General features: G+C 44.8%; 1 protein-coding gene across 1 annotated transcript in view; it reads left to right on the top strand.

Moving 5' to 3' along the window:
* ZC3H18 (zinc finger CCCH-type containing 18) overlaps positions 1 to 19,031 on the top strand; it is a 67,710-nt gene that overhangs the window by 10,345 nt on the left and 38,334 nt on the right. The window contains exons 3-7 of the mRNA XM_019654481.1: positions 4,805 to 4,889; positions 5,682 to 5,753; positions 14,022 to 14,170; positions 14,502 to 14,594; positions 15,562 to 15,719. Coding sequence (XP_019510026.1) covers positions 4,805 to 4,889; positions 5,682 to 5,753; positions 14,022 to 14,170; positions 14,502 to 14,594; positions 15,562 to 15,719 — 557 coding nt within the window. The remainder of the gene's footprint in view (positions 1 to 4,804; positions 4,890 to 5,681; positions 5,754 to 14,021; positions 14,171 to 14,501; positions 14,595 to 15,561; positions 15,720 to 19,031) is intronic.

Here is a 19,031-nt window from a genome sequence, read left to right as displayed (position 1 = left end):
TCACCCCTACCCTTCCTAACTTTTCTGCTCCCTTGGTGTAGTTTCCTTGATAGTGACGTCAATTTGTACAGTAAACCCTTGAAATTCTTTTGTCTAAACCACAGTTTGTGACTAAGACCTTAAATTACCTTTATGTGTTTTTCCTGTGCTGCTAGAGGCCCCTTCGGATATAAATGCCTTTCTGGAAGTGCCACTTCCCTGCTGTGGCAGGGTGGGATTTTGCACACAGGGTGGTGGGCCAGCTGTTTCTACTCCCTGGTTATGTGTGGAGTGAGGGCTGAGGGTCTCTGACAACTGAACCTGGTGTGAGCCTTATTTAATCAGTAGTCTCTTCCCTGTTCAGGAAGCCACACTTAAAATCAGACACATTTGTGGTTTTCTTTCTACATATGCCCCTCTCAGAAGAGTGAACAGAGCTACCACCCTAGTCAACTCCCACTGTGTAAAGTTCTTTTTTTCCTTCTCCTGCACCCCTGCTTAGTCTCTCGTCAGAACCGTTCCTTCCTTCTGGGTTTGAGGAGCAGACTGAACAACCTTCATGGGTCCTTGATTTACCTGTACAGACTTGCATCCTGCCATCTTTGGTCTGTCCATCCTCTCCTTGGCTTGTTTACTTGGTTCTGTTTTTATGCCTTCCTGTCATTTGGTTGACAGAACTTCAGCTACCTGGAGCATGCCATCCTTTTGGAAAAGGGTGGGATACAAGTTTTGTTCCATTCCTCCTTTTGTCAGTGACTCTTACACTGGTAGGGTGACCTCTCGGAGACAGCAGGACAGCGGCCACGTCCCAAGTGGACAGTCCATGTGACTCCTTGGTCAGAAGTAGCTCTCAGCCCAGCCCTGTGCAAAAATACTTGGAAGCATTTTCTTTGCAGGTGGTATTTTATATTTTCCTCTATTCAAATATAGCTGTTTCTTTTATGTCTGGATACACACCATCTTTTACAGAAGGTCCTCCTGGACCATGGCTGAGGGTTTACTCTGCGGGGCCCACTCCTTTCAGGTGGTACGTTCACTGTCTTCACTGTCCTCCGAGTCACTTGGGTGCGGGATTGCATCAGTCCCCTTGCCGAAGCCCAGGAAGCCACTGCCTGCACCACATTGGAGAAGAGAGCCCACATGCTATCAGCCGCCTGAGGACTGGCAGCATGGCCACATGAGCAAGCACAGGCCACACAGTCCTCGCTCTCGGCCAGGAGAGCCCAGACGCTCGAGAAGAGGAAGGTTTCCTCACTGGCCAGGTGGCAGATCCGGCCCGAGCTGATGCCAGGCTGTTTGTGGTCCTGTATTTACCCCCTTGTGGGGCTGGTCACACATCTTACAGAAAAGGTTACTGTGACTGTTAAGAGAGTGCTGCTTCAGACCCCATTATATCGCCTTTCTAAAACATTTCTGAATTCCCGAAACACCTGGCCATGAGAGTTTGGGATAGGGGATTATAGACCTGCATTGTTATCCCATTTTTACAGATACAGGGTCAGGATTTAAGAAGATTGTGGTTGGCCCAGATGGCAGCGTCAAGGTGGCACCTAGGCCTCTGCTTGGTGCCTGTGTCCACATGCCATGTCTGCTTCCCTGCGCGGTGGCACCACGTGGTGACAGCCTCCTTATCTGCCTTATCTGCCGTTGCTATAGGTGCTGCCATGTTGGAAACGATCTCTTATATGAGTAATATACAGGCATTGGTTTTTGGCTTTTGGTGGTTTTTTTGTCTGTTTTGTTTTAAGGAAAATAATCTGTACAAAGAAGAAAGTAAAAAACCCCTGTGCTGCCATTACTCGGAGATAATTGTATTTCAGCATGCTGTCGCTGAGGCATTTTTCCATTAAAATAGTGATCACTCGCTCTTTGAGTGCTCACTGCTCGTGTGTTCTGCGAAGCACTGTGTGTGAGCACTCTGAATACACTCCTGTTTTGCTAGAGGAAACTAGCTCAAAGTGGATGGATGTGTCCACCAGCACACAACCAGAATTTGAACTCAGGCCTTGCGTCCTGTGGTATGTTTTATAAAGGCATTAAAGTTGAATGTGCCCTGTACATATTGAAGAAGTGCTGATAAAGGTCTGCCAGTGAGCCGTGGCCATTCCTTAGATTTGTAAACTGTAGAGGACCTTTCACACTCAGTTAGATGCCTATGCCATTTTCACGGTTCAGGGTGATGTTTGCTGTTTGCTGAGAGCTTCATGGACTCTCCTGTCCTTTCAGACCCACCTGTTTGCTTCTGGCCAGATCACCAAGGCCTCTCCTTGTCCTCTGCCATCTGCTGCCTCCGTTCTAGGTCACATGGCCAGGAGGCCTGAAAGGAGTCCCGTATATTACACACTTGATGTAACAGCCCTCAGATAACTGAGCACTGGGAGTTTGGCTGTAGAGATCCCTTTCTTGAGTTCTATTTGCATGAAGCTATGAGATTTAAGAACTCGTTTTAGTCATCTGTCACTTGAAAGGCCATTGTGTTAAATGAATGGTTAGTGGAAAATTCAGGATATTATATTGCTGAGTGATTTGATTGTTTATTTTTTTTAGTTAAAGGAGAGACCATAAACCCAGCACACCAATGTGTACAGCCTTCTGTCTCTATCCTGGCAGGTGTGGGGACTGGATGGCAGTGGTCAGTGGGTAGATGCTATTCTGTGTTCATTGAGTTGACATTATATCATGTGCTTCACTGTGCATTTCTAGGTGTGTTTATTGATCGTTTTTAGTAGCTGCATATACTCCTTCGTATGGTTTATGTGACTGCTTATGAATCTTAATTAAGATGGGTAGGTAGTTTTCCATTTTGCTCTTGCGAATATTGAAAATAACACCTTTGCAGAAACATGCCTCTTTAAATCTGATCTAGTACACTTATTATGAATCCTGACTTCTGAAAAACTGTTATTCTGTACTTATCATTTCACTCCCATACATTCATTTCTAAATGAAGCAGGAAGATTTGAATAGGTTCTAACCTTTCAAAAGAGTTTAGTTTTTCTAATGAGAACAAAGAGAGAATCTTCTCCCAACTTAGGTTTGAGCTCATGTAAAATATCATGTTAAGGTTTTAGCGCAGTAACTATGAGAAAAATGGTAAAAAAAAAAAAAGAAAAGAAAATATAGGATAAAACACCAGGGGAGAGAGGTGTTCTGTCACTTTGCATAAAATAAGCGCATTTTTTCTAAAACTTAAGGCAGTGATTCTGGGGTTGAGGAAGATGGGGAGAAGTTCAGAGGGTACAAACTTTCAATTATAAGATGAATCCTAGGGACCTTAAAAAGAGGGGGAAAAAGTTGAATAAATTACTTAATCCCTCTCAAAAAAAAAAAAAAACAAGAAAGAAATCATTCTGTTAGCCCTCTTAGGGGATATAACTCTCAGACATCTGTTCTTTTTGTTATAAGATGCTTTTAATAACTAAATATTTTCAAGGCAGAGATTATACAAATATTTAAGCTTTAAAACTAAGTCATCATAAATCCAGGGTTTGACTTCAGCATTTCTACATTCAGCAAATACTTAACACTTACTACAACCCCGAAACTGTGCTTGCACCAGCAACACATGTTGAGCAGACAGACACAGTCCTGCCTGGTGGAGCCTCCGTTCCGTTGGGCAGGTTGTGATGTCCATGACCAGTGCTGCAGGAGAGGGGGCTGTAAGGACCCATCGTCAAGGGCGATGGGGGGTCCTGAGGTAGGGGACTCAAGTTGCAATCTGAAAATGAGATGAGTTAAGTGATGAGAGGAGAGGAGAGGGAAGAATATGGTCTGGGTGGGGTTTGGAAAGGTCACTGTGGGGAGCATGTGGGAGAGCTTGGGAGACAGTGGGGGACACCAGTTAGGGAATGCTTTCCCTGACCAGGTGGGACTGGGCTATGGTCTGGAAGACGGTGGTGCTGCAGGAGATGCGGGGAGAGGGATCTAGTGACTCCCAGACCTGTGCCCTGCGGGACCCCTTGGATTGACTGCACTAGAGCACTCTGGAACAGGCTGGGACACGGGCAATGAGGAGTTAGTTCCATCCTGGACAGACCAACAGAGATGTCAGCAGGGCAGCTGGATACCTGCTTGGAAGGGGGGCGTCCCTTCCAAGCAGGGGCAGGGGTGGGAGGGAATCTGTGCAGGTCAGTGGTGACCAAGGCCCTGGGCTAGTGGGGTTTGGGGAGGGCGGAGGGTAGTGGTCCAGGTCGTGGCTGCTCTTCGGAATCCCTGGGCTTTTTAATGCTTCCACGTTATTTTAAAATTTGTCAGCCAAGGTTGAGAACTCTGTACTAAGAATGAGAAGAGAAGGGCCTATATCTGAAATGAAAGGTATGTCCACAAAACTGACCAGATGGCATCGTTGACCTGAGTCACTTCCCTGAGTGACTCCTCCCCACTTCCCTCCTCCCCACTCCCAGACTTTTAAATTAGAGGAAGTTAGTATTGAATTTTAAGGACATAAAACATTTTGTTCTGTAAATATTTGTTTAAATGTACAAAATATTAAAAACCTGAAGTGTGACCATTTTCTGCCCAGAATTGCTAATTAAGAGAAACATAACGGAACCCAGGTTTGTCCCTTGCATCACATGCTTCAGTGTTTTCACTGTTCTTTCGTGGGATGCCTCAGTCTTGTAGGTAAGCTTGAGATGGCCTGTTGGGTGCATGAGGAACCTGAGGTTTGGAAAATGTAATGAATTGGTGAGTGGCCCAGACACGGGTCATGTGACCATATCATTTTTGGTTTGGTGAAAGCCATGCCCATTAGTAGGTTCCCTTCCTGCCTCTTCACTCTTATTAAGACAATTCCCTCTGCAAGTCATGTTGTCCTCTGTTTCAGGATGATGATCTGGAAGAGGGCGAAGTAAAGGACCCCAGTGACAGGAAGGTGAGGCCTCGTCCCACCTGCCGATTCTTCATGAAAGGTAATTATCTGAGTGCGGGGCCTTTCTGTGGTCCACTTGTGTGGCCTCAGCTTTTCCTAGGACTGTGGTGGTGGTTCAACCTTGCCGAGTGCCCTGGAGCCTGTGCAAGGCTGTTCGTGGGCCCAGACTGTGACAGTTTGTGGTGGCGGTTATGGTGATATGAATGTGAAACCATAGATTCTTTTAATGGTCCTTTCATTACTTTAATGACTAACTCGAGGGGGAGCCAGCCTTGTTGTTCTCACACTTGTGGTTCCAGGCCCACATGTTTATAACAGACCCATGACATTAACGTAGACATTATCAATCATTTTCCTAAGTGGTCCTTTTTATAAGACAGAATACCGCAGGCGCCCGTTTTGACATTTTGCCACCTCTGTCAGGAAAACGACCACTTTTCCGCAGTATGTCTCTGAAGTCTATCCTTCAATTGGAATGGATTTCAGAAGAGCAAAGGGATGGCCTCCGAAAGCAGCAGTGCTCCCCTCTGTTCTGAAAAGTGAACAGTGTGAGTCAAGAAGCAGTAACAGGTGGCAATGTGATAAAATCTCGTTGAAAAGTCTGGAATAAAGTCTTGGGCAATTGGAAATGGAAATAAGAATGCCCAGGCTTAAGGTTTCGTTGATGTGCAGCAGTAGTTTGGGTATATGTCTTGTAATTCAGCATTTTTCTTGGACAGGCAGGAAGATGTTTTTCTCTTAGTTTTACCCTGACCCTTGATGACTTTGCTCACTGACCCAGCCTGCGTGTACTGTGTAAAGTTCACAAGAGCTTCCTGTACTTCTTTTCCAGATGTTGTGACACCATTATCCACTCTTCTTCCACCAATATCAAATTCCATACCATTCAGAGACCAGGTTAAAGGTACAAAATATACAATATTCACTCTCTTTAGTCCTTCAAAGTCCCCCTGCTCCAGAGGCCAGACTTCTTTCTCCTGGACCCAGAGTACTGCTGTGAAGCCACAAGGAAGGGGAGGCTTGGAGGGGCAGAGAGGGGCAGAGAGCGGTTGTGAACCTTGACACTTAGAGGTACCTGACGAGGCGCTCAGTAGATGTGCGCTGACCTCGTGGGGAGGGCGGGGTCACAGGCACATTGGAGTCCCATCTCACAGAGCAGCTCTGCACTTCGGTGGCCTTCAAATGACCCTGTCCCTGGTACTGAGGGATGGCCCAATGATGAGGGTGCACGGGAGCTGAGGGGCTAGCACACCCAGGACCTGCGTCAGCTCGCTCCTTGGGGCATGTGCTCTTGGCCTGTGCTGTTTCCGTGCTTGTTTCTGCTAAGTGGAAACAGTTTGACTCACCTGCTTGTGATGGGCTCCACTGTGCCTGCAGGATGGCAGCCAGCACGGTCATGTGCTATAGAGCAGGGAGCAGACGTTACATCATGAGCAGCAGAGCCATGCTAAGTCCACAGATAAGCGTGCAATACATTGTAGAAAGCATTTGAAGTGTTAGTATTTCAGGAAATTTAAACTTAAGCAGAAGACCTCCTTTCTGTAATGATGTAGGAGTAAATGTCAACCCTTCTCTGAAATTTCTAGATTAAAGCAATGGAGACACATGTATACACATACATATATGTACTTGCAGTCACTTCCAGTTAGCACTGTACACAAAGTGGCAGTCAGGACTAGCGCCAGAGGCTCCCACAGCTGGAGGCAGCAGCACTCACCGTTCATGCCTCCGAGGCTCTGGTCTAGGTGCTGGGGCCACACCGCAGAAGTAGTTTCCAGAATTTAGCAAGGGAAGCATGCACACGAATGAAGGTGTTGCTGGAACTGCAGATCAGCATCATCAGGAGATGCCCGATGGACAAGGACAGGATGCCACCTGCATGGACGTCACCAGGGTCACATCACAATAGGCGCGAGGTGCCTCTAGGGTCAGACTTAAGTGCTCAGTTTGGCTTTCAGGGAGTGAGACCAGTAGGTAAGGCTTTCTGCAGTAGAAAAATCTGAAGCTAGTAAAGCAGCCTTTTTTGCAGCTTAATTGGGCATGGTCAGTAACTTGTTTTGGGAATTTAAAAAATATACATATTTACCTTCCCCCCTGCCCCCCATATTATTTGTTTATTCTACAGAGTAATGTGATATAGTACAAAAGGAAATGGTTGGTTCTTTCAGTGTTCTAGAACATAGCTCCTGCTTTTTTTTAGTTGTAAGAAAGTTTTTGATGTAAATGTTTTTGCTTACCTGCAATTTGTAAGCATGGCGTTAAATTGAGATGGATATGTTTAAGTTCCTTCCAATGGCAAGAGAAGTCACTTTGAAAATGAAGTTTGTTGTGTTTGGCGAGGATGCAGAGAAATGGAACCCTCATATACCACTGGTGGGAATGTAAAGTGGTGCAGCTGCTCGAAAACAGTCTGTCGGTGCCTCAGAAAGTGAAGGATAGAGCTACCTTATGACCCAGCAATTCCACTTTGGGTACCCGTCCAGGAGAAATGAAAACATACATCCACACAAAAAATTGGACGTGAATGTTCATAGCAGCATTATTTGCAATAGCCAAGAAGTGGAAACAACCCAAATGTTCATCAGCTCATGATGATGGGTAAATAAAATGGGGTTTACCCATGCAGTGGAATATTATTCAGCTGTAAAAAGGAATGAAGTACTGATACTCCAACGTGGACGAACCTTGAGGACATTGTGTCAAGTGAAAGAAGCCAGACACAGAAGGCCGCACATTGTACATTTCCACTTATGTAAACTGTCCAGAAGAAGCAGATCCATAGAGACAGAAAGGAGATTAGTCATTGTCTCGGCCGGGGAGTGGGAGTGGGAGCAGTGAGGGGGTGGTGGCCAGTGAGTACAGGGTTTCCTTTTGGGGTGATGAAATGTTCTGGAATTAGATCGTGGTGGTGATTGCACAGCTTTGTGAATATACTAAAACCCACTGAATTGTATACTTTAAATGGTAGTAATGTATGTGAATTATATCTTAATTTGGAAATTCTTTTTTAAAAAGTTTGTTAGCTGTATTTCTATTTACAAATTGTGATCTGCAGATTAATCATTTAATTGCCCAAATGGACATATTGATATTTGTGACCCATGACAACAAAATGTACTTAGGAATACAAATTGAAACATTTTAAAGCACCAGTATTTGTTTATGATATACTTTTACCTCATATATTTATGTAGAATCATCAAGACAAAGTTCTATTCACAAAGGCAAAAATAGCATGTTCTTTAAGCCATCTCCTCCTCTGGGTTTCTGGTTCAACTGTCAGTAGCACGTGTCAGAATTTCCTTCTTAAGGCCGAATAATTCTCCATTGTGTGTATAGACCACAGTTTGTGTATTCATTCATCCAACAATGGACATTTGGGTTGCTTCCACCTTTTGGCTGTTGTGAATAATGCTGCTGTGAACGTAGGTGTACAAGTAATCTCTTCATGACCCTGCTTTCACATTTTTGGGGTATATATGCAGAATTAGGATTTCTGGATCATCTGGTACTTTTATTTTTTGGTTGTTTTTTTTTTTAAATTTTATTGGGGAGGGGAACAGACAAGTTGCTGTCCTTTTGTTCTTCAGTCTAGCTGTGGAGGACGTCACTTCACTAGCCCATGTTGGTATTATCATTGCGCTCTTCCCAGGTGAGGCAGATTGGTCGCCGGCCTCTGGACGACCGCTCACAGCGGCTCTTGGCAGCTCACGCCTGCTGCCAGCCAGCCCCACTGCAGCCTACGCCGTTGCCGGCAACTCACGGCAGCCCAGCTCCAGGTGGAGCTGTTGTTCACCATCTTAGCTGTAGAGGGCGCAGCGTCACTGGCCCCCATATGGGATCCGAACCGGGGCCCTGCTGCTCAGAGCTGGCGTCCCAAGCCAGCTCTTAACCAATGCACCACTCGGCCGGACCTTATTTTTAATTTTTTGAGGAACTACCATACTGTTTTCCACAGTGGCTATACCCACCAATGGTACACAAGGGATCCAGTTGCTCACATCCTCACCAACACTTGTTTTCTCCAATTTTTCTATAGTAACCATCCTAATGGACGTGAGGCTGGTATCTCCTCACCTCATTGTGGTTTTGATTTGTACTTCCCTAATGACTAGTGCTGGTGACCACCTTTTCATGTGCTTTTTGGCTATTTGTATGTCTTCTTTGGAGAAATGTCTATCACCCATTTTTGAATCCCTGTATTCTCTTGTGTTTAAAGCAGTAGGTCTCAAAGCATGGTCTGTGGGCCCTTAGGGGTCCTTGAAACTTTCTCGGGGACTGAAAAGTCCCCTAAGATCAAAACTATGTTCATTATAACACTAAGTCTGCACTAATAGTCAGGTATTGATCACCATGTATTCACAGTTAAATAATGCCAATTTCACTTAATGATGTCTGTGATAGAGCAGTAACACTTATAATTAAATTTTACACTTGAGTAAAGGTCTTTAAAAGAAAACTTTATTGAGATGTAATTTACATGCCATAAAATTTGCCTGTTTTAAGTGTACAATTCAGTGATTTTTATTAAATTTACCAAGTCGTGCAGCCATCACAGCTATTTTAGAACATTTTCATCACCCCAGTAAGAGCCCTCAGGACGTGTCTTTTCTATATTCAGTATTTCAAAACTGGAAGTGCACATGGAGCCCTTCTGCTGTGCACTGAAGTGCAAAAGATCCTCTCCAGGGAGGGCACGCATGAGGCTTGCATTGTGAGCTGAGCCAGCTGCTCTTTCCAGGGAGCACATGTTCACTCGCAGGAACAACCACGATATGCCATGGTGACGCAGAACCAGGTCTTCTCAAAGGCTCACCAAGTAAGCCTGCTGCCTCTTTAAGAGGAACAACTGACAATATCTGTTACTAATGATGAAGTTCCAGCTCTCAAGTGAAAATTAGAATTTAGGAGAGTCTTTATCTCCACCATGAGCTTGACAGCTTTGTAGTGTTTAGTGAGCTTTTCCAAATGACTGTTGTTTGGTGTTACCAAACTATACCTGGGAAGCAGATCCATTCACAGTTCAAGATAGACCATTGGACTTCAGTGGAACAGAGTCGGAAGAGTTCAGTGGTAGGGTTATAGATCTGCACTGCAGCTGTGAAGAGGCCTTCTTTATTTGTGAAGTATGATGTAGCATCAAAGAACATCCAACAGTATCTGAAAAGGCTATTAAAATGGCCTTTTTAATGTCCATTTACATCTCTGCCTGCAGCTGGATTTTCTTCACCTGCTTCAAACAAAACAACCTGGCACAACAAATTGAATGCAGAAGCAGACGTGAGAACCGAGCTGTCTTCTAGCCTGTATCTACATTAAAGAGATTTGCAAAAAGGAAAATAATGCTACTCTTATCACTAAGTATTTTTTAAATATAGTTGCTTTTCATGAAACATTCATGTTAACATTGTTAACAGAAATTACATGTGTTATATATTTTGCCTTTAAATTTTCTCAGTTTTAATTTCTACAGTGAAGATTATCAGTAGATATAACCCATACAAAAAAAGGTTCTTTGGGGTCCTGAAACCAAAAAGTTAGAGAACTGCTGGTTTCGAGTCTGCGTTATTTATAAAGAAGCAGTCCAGAAATTGTTTTAATTCTTTTGGCTACCATATGAATATTCTTTAAAGGAGTTACAGTATCTCAGAACTCTGTTTGATATCTGTGGCTGTCTATCCGTTTCTGTCACAGTTCTCTGATGTGGGAAAGCAAAGGACACCTGAGTTCTTGGTGTTACATTGTTACAGCTCTGTATGTGATGGTTCGTTGGGTTTATGCCTATTAGAATATGCATTTGTACAGCTTAGGTTTGTCCTTAATATTTAATTATTAGATTTTTAAGTATTCTGCCTTCCCATTGTGAAGTACTTCTAAACTGCTTTATTTTCAGTCTGAATATTTATTACCTATTCTGAGTTATTTAGGCAAACAGGAAATGGGAACAAGGAATATTTAAATAAGACCACTGTGTCTTATTTAGAAATAAAATCTTTGTTTAAAATATTAGTGTGAAGCAAGTACTTTTTATGGAAAATAGAGATATTGTAAAATTATTTCAAGTGTTCCAGTAAGATGCATTGCAAATACTGGGACAGTGCAGCCTGAAAAATGATATCAGCACTGCATTGAGCACCACTTGAACCAACAATCAGAAATTTTAAAATCTGTTAGTGCTTCTGGGCCTCTCATGCACACATGCTCATACATGTACCTACAGATATAGCATGCTTGCTTCTTCTAACATTCAAACCGTGGATTCCTTGGGCTGCTGTAGTATGTGGTGGGTTGTGGCCAGTGGGTTGCTGTGTCTAGTTTCCTTGATTTCTGCTGGGTCCCATTAGGTTTCCTGCATATATTGTGTCTGTTTCACTGATAAGAGTTTGGGTTGTTGCTGTTGAGCATGCAGGTTCCTTTTTTTGTAGAGATATTGTTTAGTGAAGAAAAGCAAGGTTCAACACAGAGTGTATAACATAACCGGGGGAAAATGGCGGTGAGTACACTGATTGGTTGATCCCCAGTAAATTGATAACTGCCTCTGTGCAGGGCCCTGGAGGCATAGAGATTTCACTGAATATCTTTTAGAGTATTTGGATACTTTTTGTTTCCATGTATTCCTTTTATTATATTATGAAATATTTCATATATAAAATATAAAATGTTTACACAGACATAAAGAATAATAAAAGAATAAAACAATTACTGATGTGCCCACCATCCAATTATAAAAAAGAACAATGTCAATGCCTTTGAAGCCCTGTGTGTGCCAAGGTGAAGAAATTTGTCGCACTGTACTGCCTTGTCACAGCTGTTTCCATTTCTTCTGTTCCATTCTGGCTCCGATGCATGTCCTTCTGTAATTAGAAGCCTATTTATTCATCCAGTCAGAATCACAATCCACACAACTTTTGTGTGTGTGAAGTTTCATTCAAAAACAGACCACCATACAATTTTAAAACCAGAAGATCGATTTTTGCTTTCATTTCCCAGAGAATTTTTTTTCCAAGTAAATTTTTTAATTATGAAAGTAATATGTGCTGGCAAGTGTCAAGACCATAAAAGGTAAGTCTTTCTCTTCCCACAGTCCCAGTGGTTCGGGGTATGTCCTTCCAGACGTCTTTCCACACAGATAAAAATTCACATTAAAAAGGCTAATTGGGATTGCACTATTCCGACTGTTCTCTTTGTGCTTGCATTTGCTGGACATCTGTCCTTCTCCTTCTCTTTGGTGGCCAGGGGTCCAAACATATGCTCAACAAGGATCTTAGCACGCCCAGGAGCAGGGGGACACAAGGGAATGGGCTTCTGTCACCCACCGGTGTCTCAGAGGGAGACGTGCCCCTGCTCTTGGCTCTCACTTCCCTCACGTGCTTCTTCTCGTCGACCTGTTCCTCTTTTCTCCTACCAAAAAAAAGACCTTTTTGTCAGTGGGCTGGTTCATGGGTGGTGTTCTGAAATTTTTTAAATTCAAGAACAGAGAATAACAAAAAACTGTTTATCCACTATACGCACTCACACATATATAAATTAGGTTCAAAAATTACAGAAAAGTTGTGGTTTATAGTGTTAGTTATTTTCTGTACTTGCAAATTTCCTACAATGAGCTTTTTCTTTTTTAACTACAAAAGCAAGGTGGAATACAATATGAGTTTTATAAGAGTCAAATGGTGAAGTTGATAGCATCTTGGAATTATTTATTTAGATATGTGACTGCATAGTCTTTTTTTCTTTAAACCTCCTGAGACTAGAATTTTGAATCCCCTGTCGTACAGTATTTCACATCCTCTTCTATGATTTCTCAAACACCTTTAGGAATTTTAAAAGTTTATCTGTCCTTTTTGCATTCTCAGAAAAGCTATTTTAAGCATACTTTATTTCATATTTAATTTAGATTAATACATTATTAAGTTGGTTTTAATACAAGTTTAAATATTCATAACGTTTAAAAGGTAAAATTTAGTGTTTTCCTAAATACCAAATGATTATTTCTCTTTTATTTTATGTTGTATAAAGAAAAACATGTTTTGTTCACAGAAATGTTCAATTGGAATATGTTTAGAAGTGAATATATATTAATAATGGTTTAAAATTTAACTACATGTTAACCCATTGAAAATATTTTTAAAACTACTTAGACATTGTGTGCCGTATTTATTTTTGACCCTGTGCACATATTATCTACTCTAAAAATCAAATTTTAAAAAAGTGATTTACTCGTTAATTAGATTTAAAAACTTTGGCTTCTTGCCTTCTGTGTTGAAAAGGCAAGTGGTTTCCTTGAATAACTCTGGTGTTTCTCACTGAATAATGCTAAAAGATGACCTTTTTTTAGTAAAGTATCAACAGCTAATTATAATTGTGTATGTGTTTTCTCTTGAACACATTTAAGTACCAGAAATATCCTGAAATGTTTTATGAGGCTTTTGATAGGAGAAATGCAAATTTACAGAGCTGGTAAGGACCACCATGGGGACAGGCTTGCAGAATTCTGGCCGTTTTTATGCTTCTTGTTGATTTCTATTTCAGTATGCATGGGTTTTGAGTCAGAATCATGGTCCCGTACATGCACCTGTGGGCCTCGCTGGGGGTGCAGTGTCTCTGAGCAGTAAACCCACAGAGCAGGGGCCGCCTCTAACTAGGAAGCTCTCAGACTTTTCTGTTTTTAGGCAAAAATGAACTATTCACACGGTGACTTCGGAACAGGGTCTGTTTCGTCTAACACGTGACCGGGCCCCTTCAGGAGCCCTTTAGGAAGTACTGCTCATTTTCCAGCCGAGGGTCTGGTCTGAGACTATCCAGGCCTGCCTGCTGGGGACCTGGATGTTTGTAGAGGTGGGGGCGGGGAGCTCATGTATGAGGAGCGAGCTCACACTGGCACAGCTACCCTGGCCTCCTGGGTGGAGGTGACGGCCAGGGCAGCCCTGCTCTGAGCACTGGCCCTGCCTCTGCAGCTCCCCGGCTTTGGTCTGTCCACATTCAGGCTCAGTGCACCTTTTGGTGTGTGTGTGGGGTGGGGGGGGAGTGACACTTGTAGCCTGTGAGCGTGCTCAGCACACTGTCTGGCATGTCACAGGCCCTCAGAAACGCTGCTGCCCAAGCAAAGCAGGCAGGAAGCGGACTTCATGCACTTGGGTTCTCACAGACCATTCTGACCTGACTTTTGTCTCCTTAGGGAACTGTACCTGGGGAATGAATTGTAGGTTTATACACCCTGGAGTCAACGACAAGGGCAACTACTCCCTAATCACCAAAGCTGAACCTTTCCCGCCTAACGGTGCCCCGCCTCTCGGACCTCACCCACTGATGCCTGCCAACCCTTGGGTGCGTGAACACCTCTTTTCTTTAATTGCTAACAAACCAGACATCTAAGCTCTGTGAATCTCCAGCTTTTAAAGCACATTAATGTGCCTTGTGTAAAAACCATTTCTATGATGTCATAGTCACAGAGCCACCGTCCAGATGCTTCCGTTGTCTCCATGTAGAGGTAATCCTAGATTCAGGGCAGACATGCCAGGACAGAGTGAGGCTCTGAGGAGAGAGCAGTCAGTGTACAGCCAGCCGATGTTTAGTTGGTGTTTTTGCTCCCCTGTTTCTTTATCAGTTTTAAAGTTTTCCTTGCTTTCTCAACTTTTCCCTTCTCGTTTTTTAATAGGGTGGGCCAGTAGTTGATGAAATTTTGCCTCCACCCCCTCCAGAACCTCCCACAGAGAGTGCCTGGGAACGAGGGCTTCGGCATGCAAAGGAGGTAACGATTCAGCAGAAAACCTGAGAAGAAAAATAGTAGTGGTGGTCCTTGCACCAAACTCTCATTTTCTTGATCCAGAGACTGATTGAAAACTCAGTAAAGCCTCTGAAGTGATGGGTATATTTCTGTGATTTCTTTGAAGAGCCAGAGAATAGAAAATGATGTCTAACTATCTCTTGGAGGCATGCTGTGTCATGACTACCCCCTCGAGGCCAGGAGGCCCAGCCTAGAACATGGGCCCCTGTCTTCATGTGGCTGGTGTAGCATCAGGCCACACCCAGCTGCTGCTGCAGCCCCCAGCCACTCCCCAGAATTAGCACACACTGCTAGCCCCAAGTTGCCCATCCTCTGGAGGAGCCATTCTATCTCCCTAGAGAGCCTTGGTGCACATGTGGACCTCCCCTCTTCCCACTCCCTTACTCCAGGCTGCACTCGGGCTCCGGATGTCCAGGCTGCTTTTTGAGCCCCCTGTGTTGGTTTCTTTTCAGTGAGATGACAGACTCAAACAAAATCATTCTCCTCGCTCCCTCAGCACACACTTCACCACTTCTTTCCTCTGAGATTCCTTGTGCCTTTTGAATGACTCCTTGTACCTTTTCTGCCATGAGCAGACGTACACAGTTTATACTTGGTCCTCATTGCTGAATTAATATCTGGAGCTCCCTGCTTTAATGCTAGGACTATTAATAGGAAGCAGCCACCTCTGTCACCCTTCCCAGAATGTGAGTAAGTCCCTGGCCCTGCTTAGTGCCAGGTACAGCTGTGTGCAGGGACAGGGCACTCCAGGCCCACAGAAAGGCACATGGGATCCTGTGCCCTTGCCCACTGAGCACTCAGTCGTGCAGCTCCTGCAGGGCCGCTTCAGCCACACTGGCCAAGAATCTCTCTGTGGGTCAAATCAGGACAGGCTTCCCTTTGTTTTTCCTAACAGTAACTAGTGTTGGCTTCTTTCTTCTCACAACGGTAGGTTTTGAAAAAAGCAACCATTCGAAAAGAACAGGAGCCTGATTTTGAAGAGAAAAGGTTTACTATGACCATTGGTGAAGATGAACGGGAGTTTGACAAAGAAAATGAAGTTTTCCGAGATTGGAATTATCGGATCACGAGAGATGTCAGAGACACAACGTAAGGAATGGTTTGCCTCTTTATTCCCTTTTGAGAGAATTAAGTTGTCCCCAGATGTGTGGGGCTCAGGGCCTGCAGAGCAGTAGCCTATAGGTTCTCCGAGGCATGTGTGGCCTGGTGCCCAGAATGGACTCAGAATGACATCCCTGAGATAATTTCACATGTTTTGCAGTTGACTTTCTTCGGCTTCTGGGAGGGAAGGGAATGTTTTAGTTTTGTGTCAGGGGAGGGCTCATATCCATTTGGGTTTATATAAACTTTTGAGTTTTCACAGCCATTCTTGAAGCCCCTGGGACATTCTTATGTCTTATGGGACATTCTTAAGTCCCATAAGTCTCCTCCCCACCCCTCCCCAAGTTATGTAGGAACCAGAAAAACCTATAAAATTTGCCACTAAAATCCAGGAGCATGACAGGTGTCACCCTTTTCACTGTAAATGCTGTCTGTTATTTCTTCTCCCAGATATTTTATTACTGGTCTTTTAAAAAATAATTACAGAGAAAGTACCTATGGTTGAAAAACATAAGTCGAATCGTTAGACATTGTATAACCTAATAAGTACAGCGCTTGTCTCCCAGGAGAAAGCCTGGCTTTGTTGCGTTCACCTCTAAGGGAACGGAAATAGGCCAGGTTTCTCTGGAGCAGTCATTGCCGTGTGGGCTCAGGTCACGGGACAGCATGTAATTCAGTCAGTGATCCGAACTGGCTTAAGCACCATCTTAGTCTTGTAGCAACACTTTGTGCATTTACATTTGCTACTGGAAAGTCTCAGTCGCTGACTTCTGGCTGAAATGGCAGTAAAAGGTGCAGAGAAAAGGAACACATACAATGCTCGTGTTTCAGGATTCAGTCATGTTGATCTGAACGCACTAGGTTGTCTCAAGGCCCTCTGGTCCCAGGTTATGCTTCCCTTTGGCTTTCTGTGCAGAGGAGAGGAGCAGATGCTCTAGTGTCCACACCAGCAGCTCAGAGGTCAAAGGGGGAGAGAGTTAAAGAGTAATCAAAACTTTTGTTTTCTAATTCTGTATGCGGGGACAGTGTCAGATCACAGACAAGAGTGTGTGAGTGAGAACTGCGTCTCCTGGGTCACCAAGGGCTTATTATCACAAGTCTAGAGGCCTCACCTCTTTCTAGTGTAAGTGCAGGTGATGACACTGTCCTTCTTGCCTAAGGGTGTTTTTGAGAGTCTCAGGAGCTAGTGACAAAAGCACTCTAAAGCACAGAACATGCTCTAATTGGTTATGAGTGGTCAAACAAGAGGCTTTAGAACCTCAGGGTTGATCCTTGACACTCTGGTTCCCGTCCTGGCTAGAGCTCGGACTCAGAAAAAGGTGCTTGATGGGGAGCAGCCTGGGGGGTCTGGCTCTGTGGCGACTTTGGCTGCACAAGCAGGTGTGCTGTAGCCCTGCCCCGTGTTTGGTGCCAGGCTGACACTGGCTGCTGCCTTCTCTGCCACAGAGGGTCGATGCTGCAGGACCGTCAGACTCTGAAGCCTCTGAGGACAGCCCTTAGAGCCAGGTTTTTACTTGCATTTTGTTTGTTTTTTCAACATCAGCTGTGCATCAGAATTAACTAGGGCTTTTGTGGCATGCACATGCCAGGCCCCACCCAGACCTGGTCAGTCCAGACTGCTGGGAATGCGGTCCTGGCATGTGTCAGGTGGGAAAGTGCCCCAGCTGTTTCTGGTGGCACCCAGTGCAAGGGCCCTGTCAGCCAGGGTCTGCTCAGCAGAGGAGACCACTTTCTAGGTGACTGCAGAACCAGAAGGAAAGGTGGCAACTGCAGAAAGTAGCTGCCAGGTGTTGTGGGGGGTGGAGCTGGAACTGTTAAAACTGAGAAGCTGGGAGAAGGGGTTAGAACTCAGGCTGCTGAGGAGGGCACACGGGCCACCTGGGCTGGCATCTTTGAGGTGGACAGTGCAGAAGGGTGACTGAAAAACTAAGTTGGAATTTAACAACAGGCTCAAGGGCCATCAACACTGAGACTCAAAAAAGACCTACCTTAATAGTTCTTATTTACTGGGACCCTGCTTTGTGACAGCTTTGTGCCCAGGTGCTCCTTACCAGTGACACAGCAGGCCTGCAATCAAGGTTACGTCCCAGGTGGGGAAAGGTAAAATGACTGAAAGCTGTGGCCCTCTAGGAGTGGTCCCTAGACCTGGGAGCTTGTTGAAAATGAAGGTGGAGCCCAGCCTGCTGTTTTTCACAAGCCCCCCAGGCAATTCTCATGCCCACCCGTGTCTGAGAGAGACTGATTTCAGTTCCAGGGGCGTAGGCAGTCAGACTTGACGCTGAGTTTTAGGGATAGAAAAACTCTGAGTAGTTGTCACGTAGAACCTTAGTGCTGTCAGGTTCTGGTCGTGTGGAGCTGGGTACTAGGCTATAGAACCCATGGGAAAGCTGCCCGTTCCAGAGCTCCTGATGAAGTATTCTAGGATGGTATAAAGGGCAGGTAAATTGTTTTTTGTTTGTTTGTTTTGTTTGTTTTAAAGATTTTATTGGGGGAGGGGAACAGCGTTGGGGAATTGGGGAAGGGGAACAGACAACTTGCTGTCCTTTTGTTCTTCAGTCTAGTTGTGGAGGACGTCGGTTCACTGGCCCATGTTGGTATTATCATTGCGCCCTTCCCAGGTGAGGCAGTCACTCGCCGGCCATTGGACACCGGCTCACGGCAGCTCACGCTGGCTGCCAGCCACTCAAGGTAGCTCACGGCAGCCCACTACAGCAGGGGTTGCAGCCTACGCCATCACCGGTGACTCATGGCAGCCCAGCTCCAGGTCGAGCTGTTGTTCACCATCTTAGCTGTAGAGGGCGCAGTGTCACTGGCCCTCATGTGGGATCCAAACCAGGGCCCTACTGCTCAGAGCTGGAGTCCCAACCCAACTCTTAACTGGCCACTTGGCCAGCCCCAGAAAAATTGTTTTTACTTTATACCTTTATTTGGAACTAAACAGAATTCACTAGCATGATCACTTAATAAAAATAGCGCTTCTCTAAACAGACACACCCCAGTTCATAGCTTTTAAAGTTCCATTTCTACCATGTCGGGCACTTTATTCAGACGCCATCTGACCTGTGAGACCTCATGCATAGGAGGCATTAAGAAATGTCATCTCTGGGCCAGCCGAAGTGGCGCATTGGTTAGGAGTTGGCTTGGGACACCAACTCTGAGCAGCAGGGCCCCGGTTCAGATCCCACATTAGGGCCAGTGTCGCTGTGCCCTCTACAGCTAAGATGTTAAACAACAGCTCGACCTGGAGCTGGGCTGCCCGTGAGTCACCGGTGACGACATAGGCTGCAGTGGACTGCCGTA

Source organism: Hipposideros armiger, unplaced genomic scaffold (genome assembly GCF_001890085.2).
Source record: "Hipposideros armiger isolate ML-2016 unplaced genomic scaffold, ASM189008v1 scaffold_224, whole genome shotgun sequence".
NCBI lineage: Eukaryota > Metazoa > Chordata > Mammalia > Chiroptera > Hipposideridae > Hipposideros > Hipposideros armiger.
This window is presented reverse-complemented; position numbering and strand designations above follow the sequence as displayed.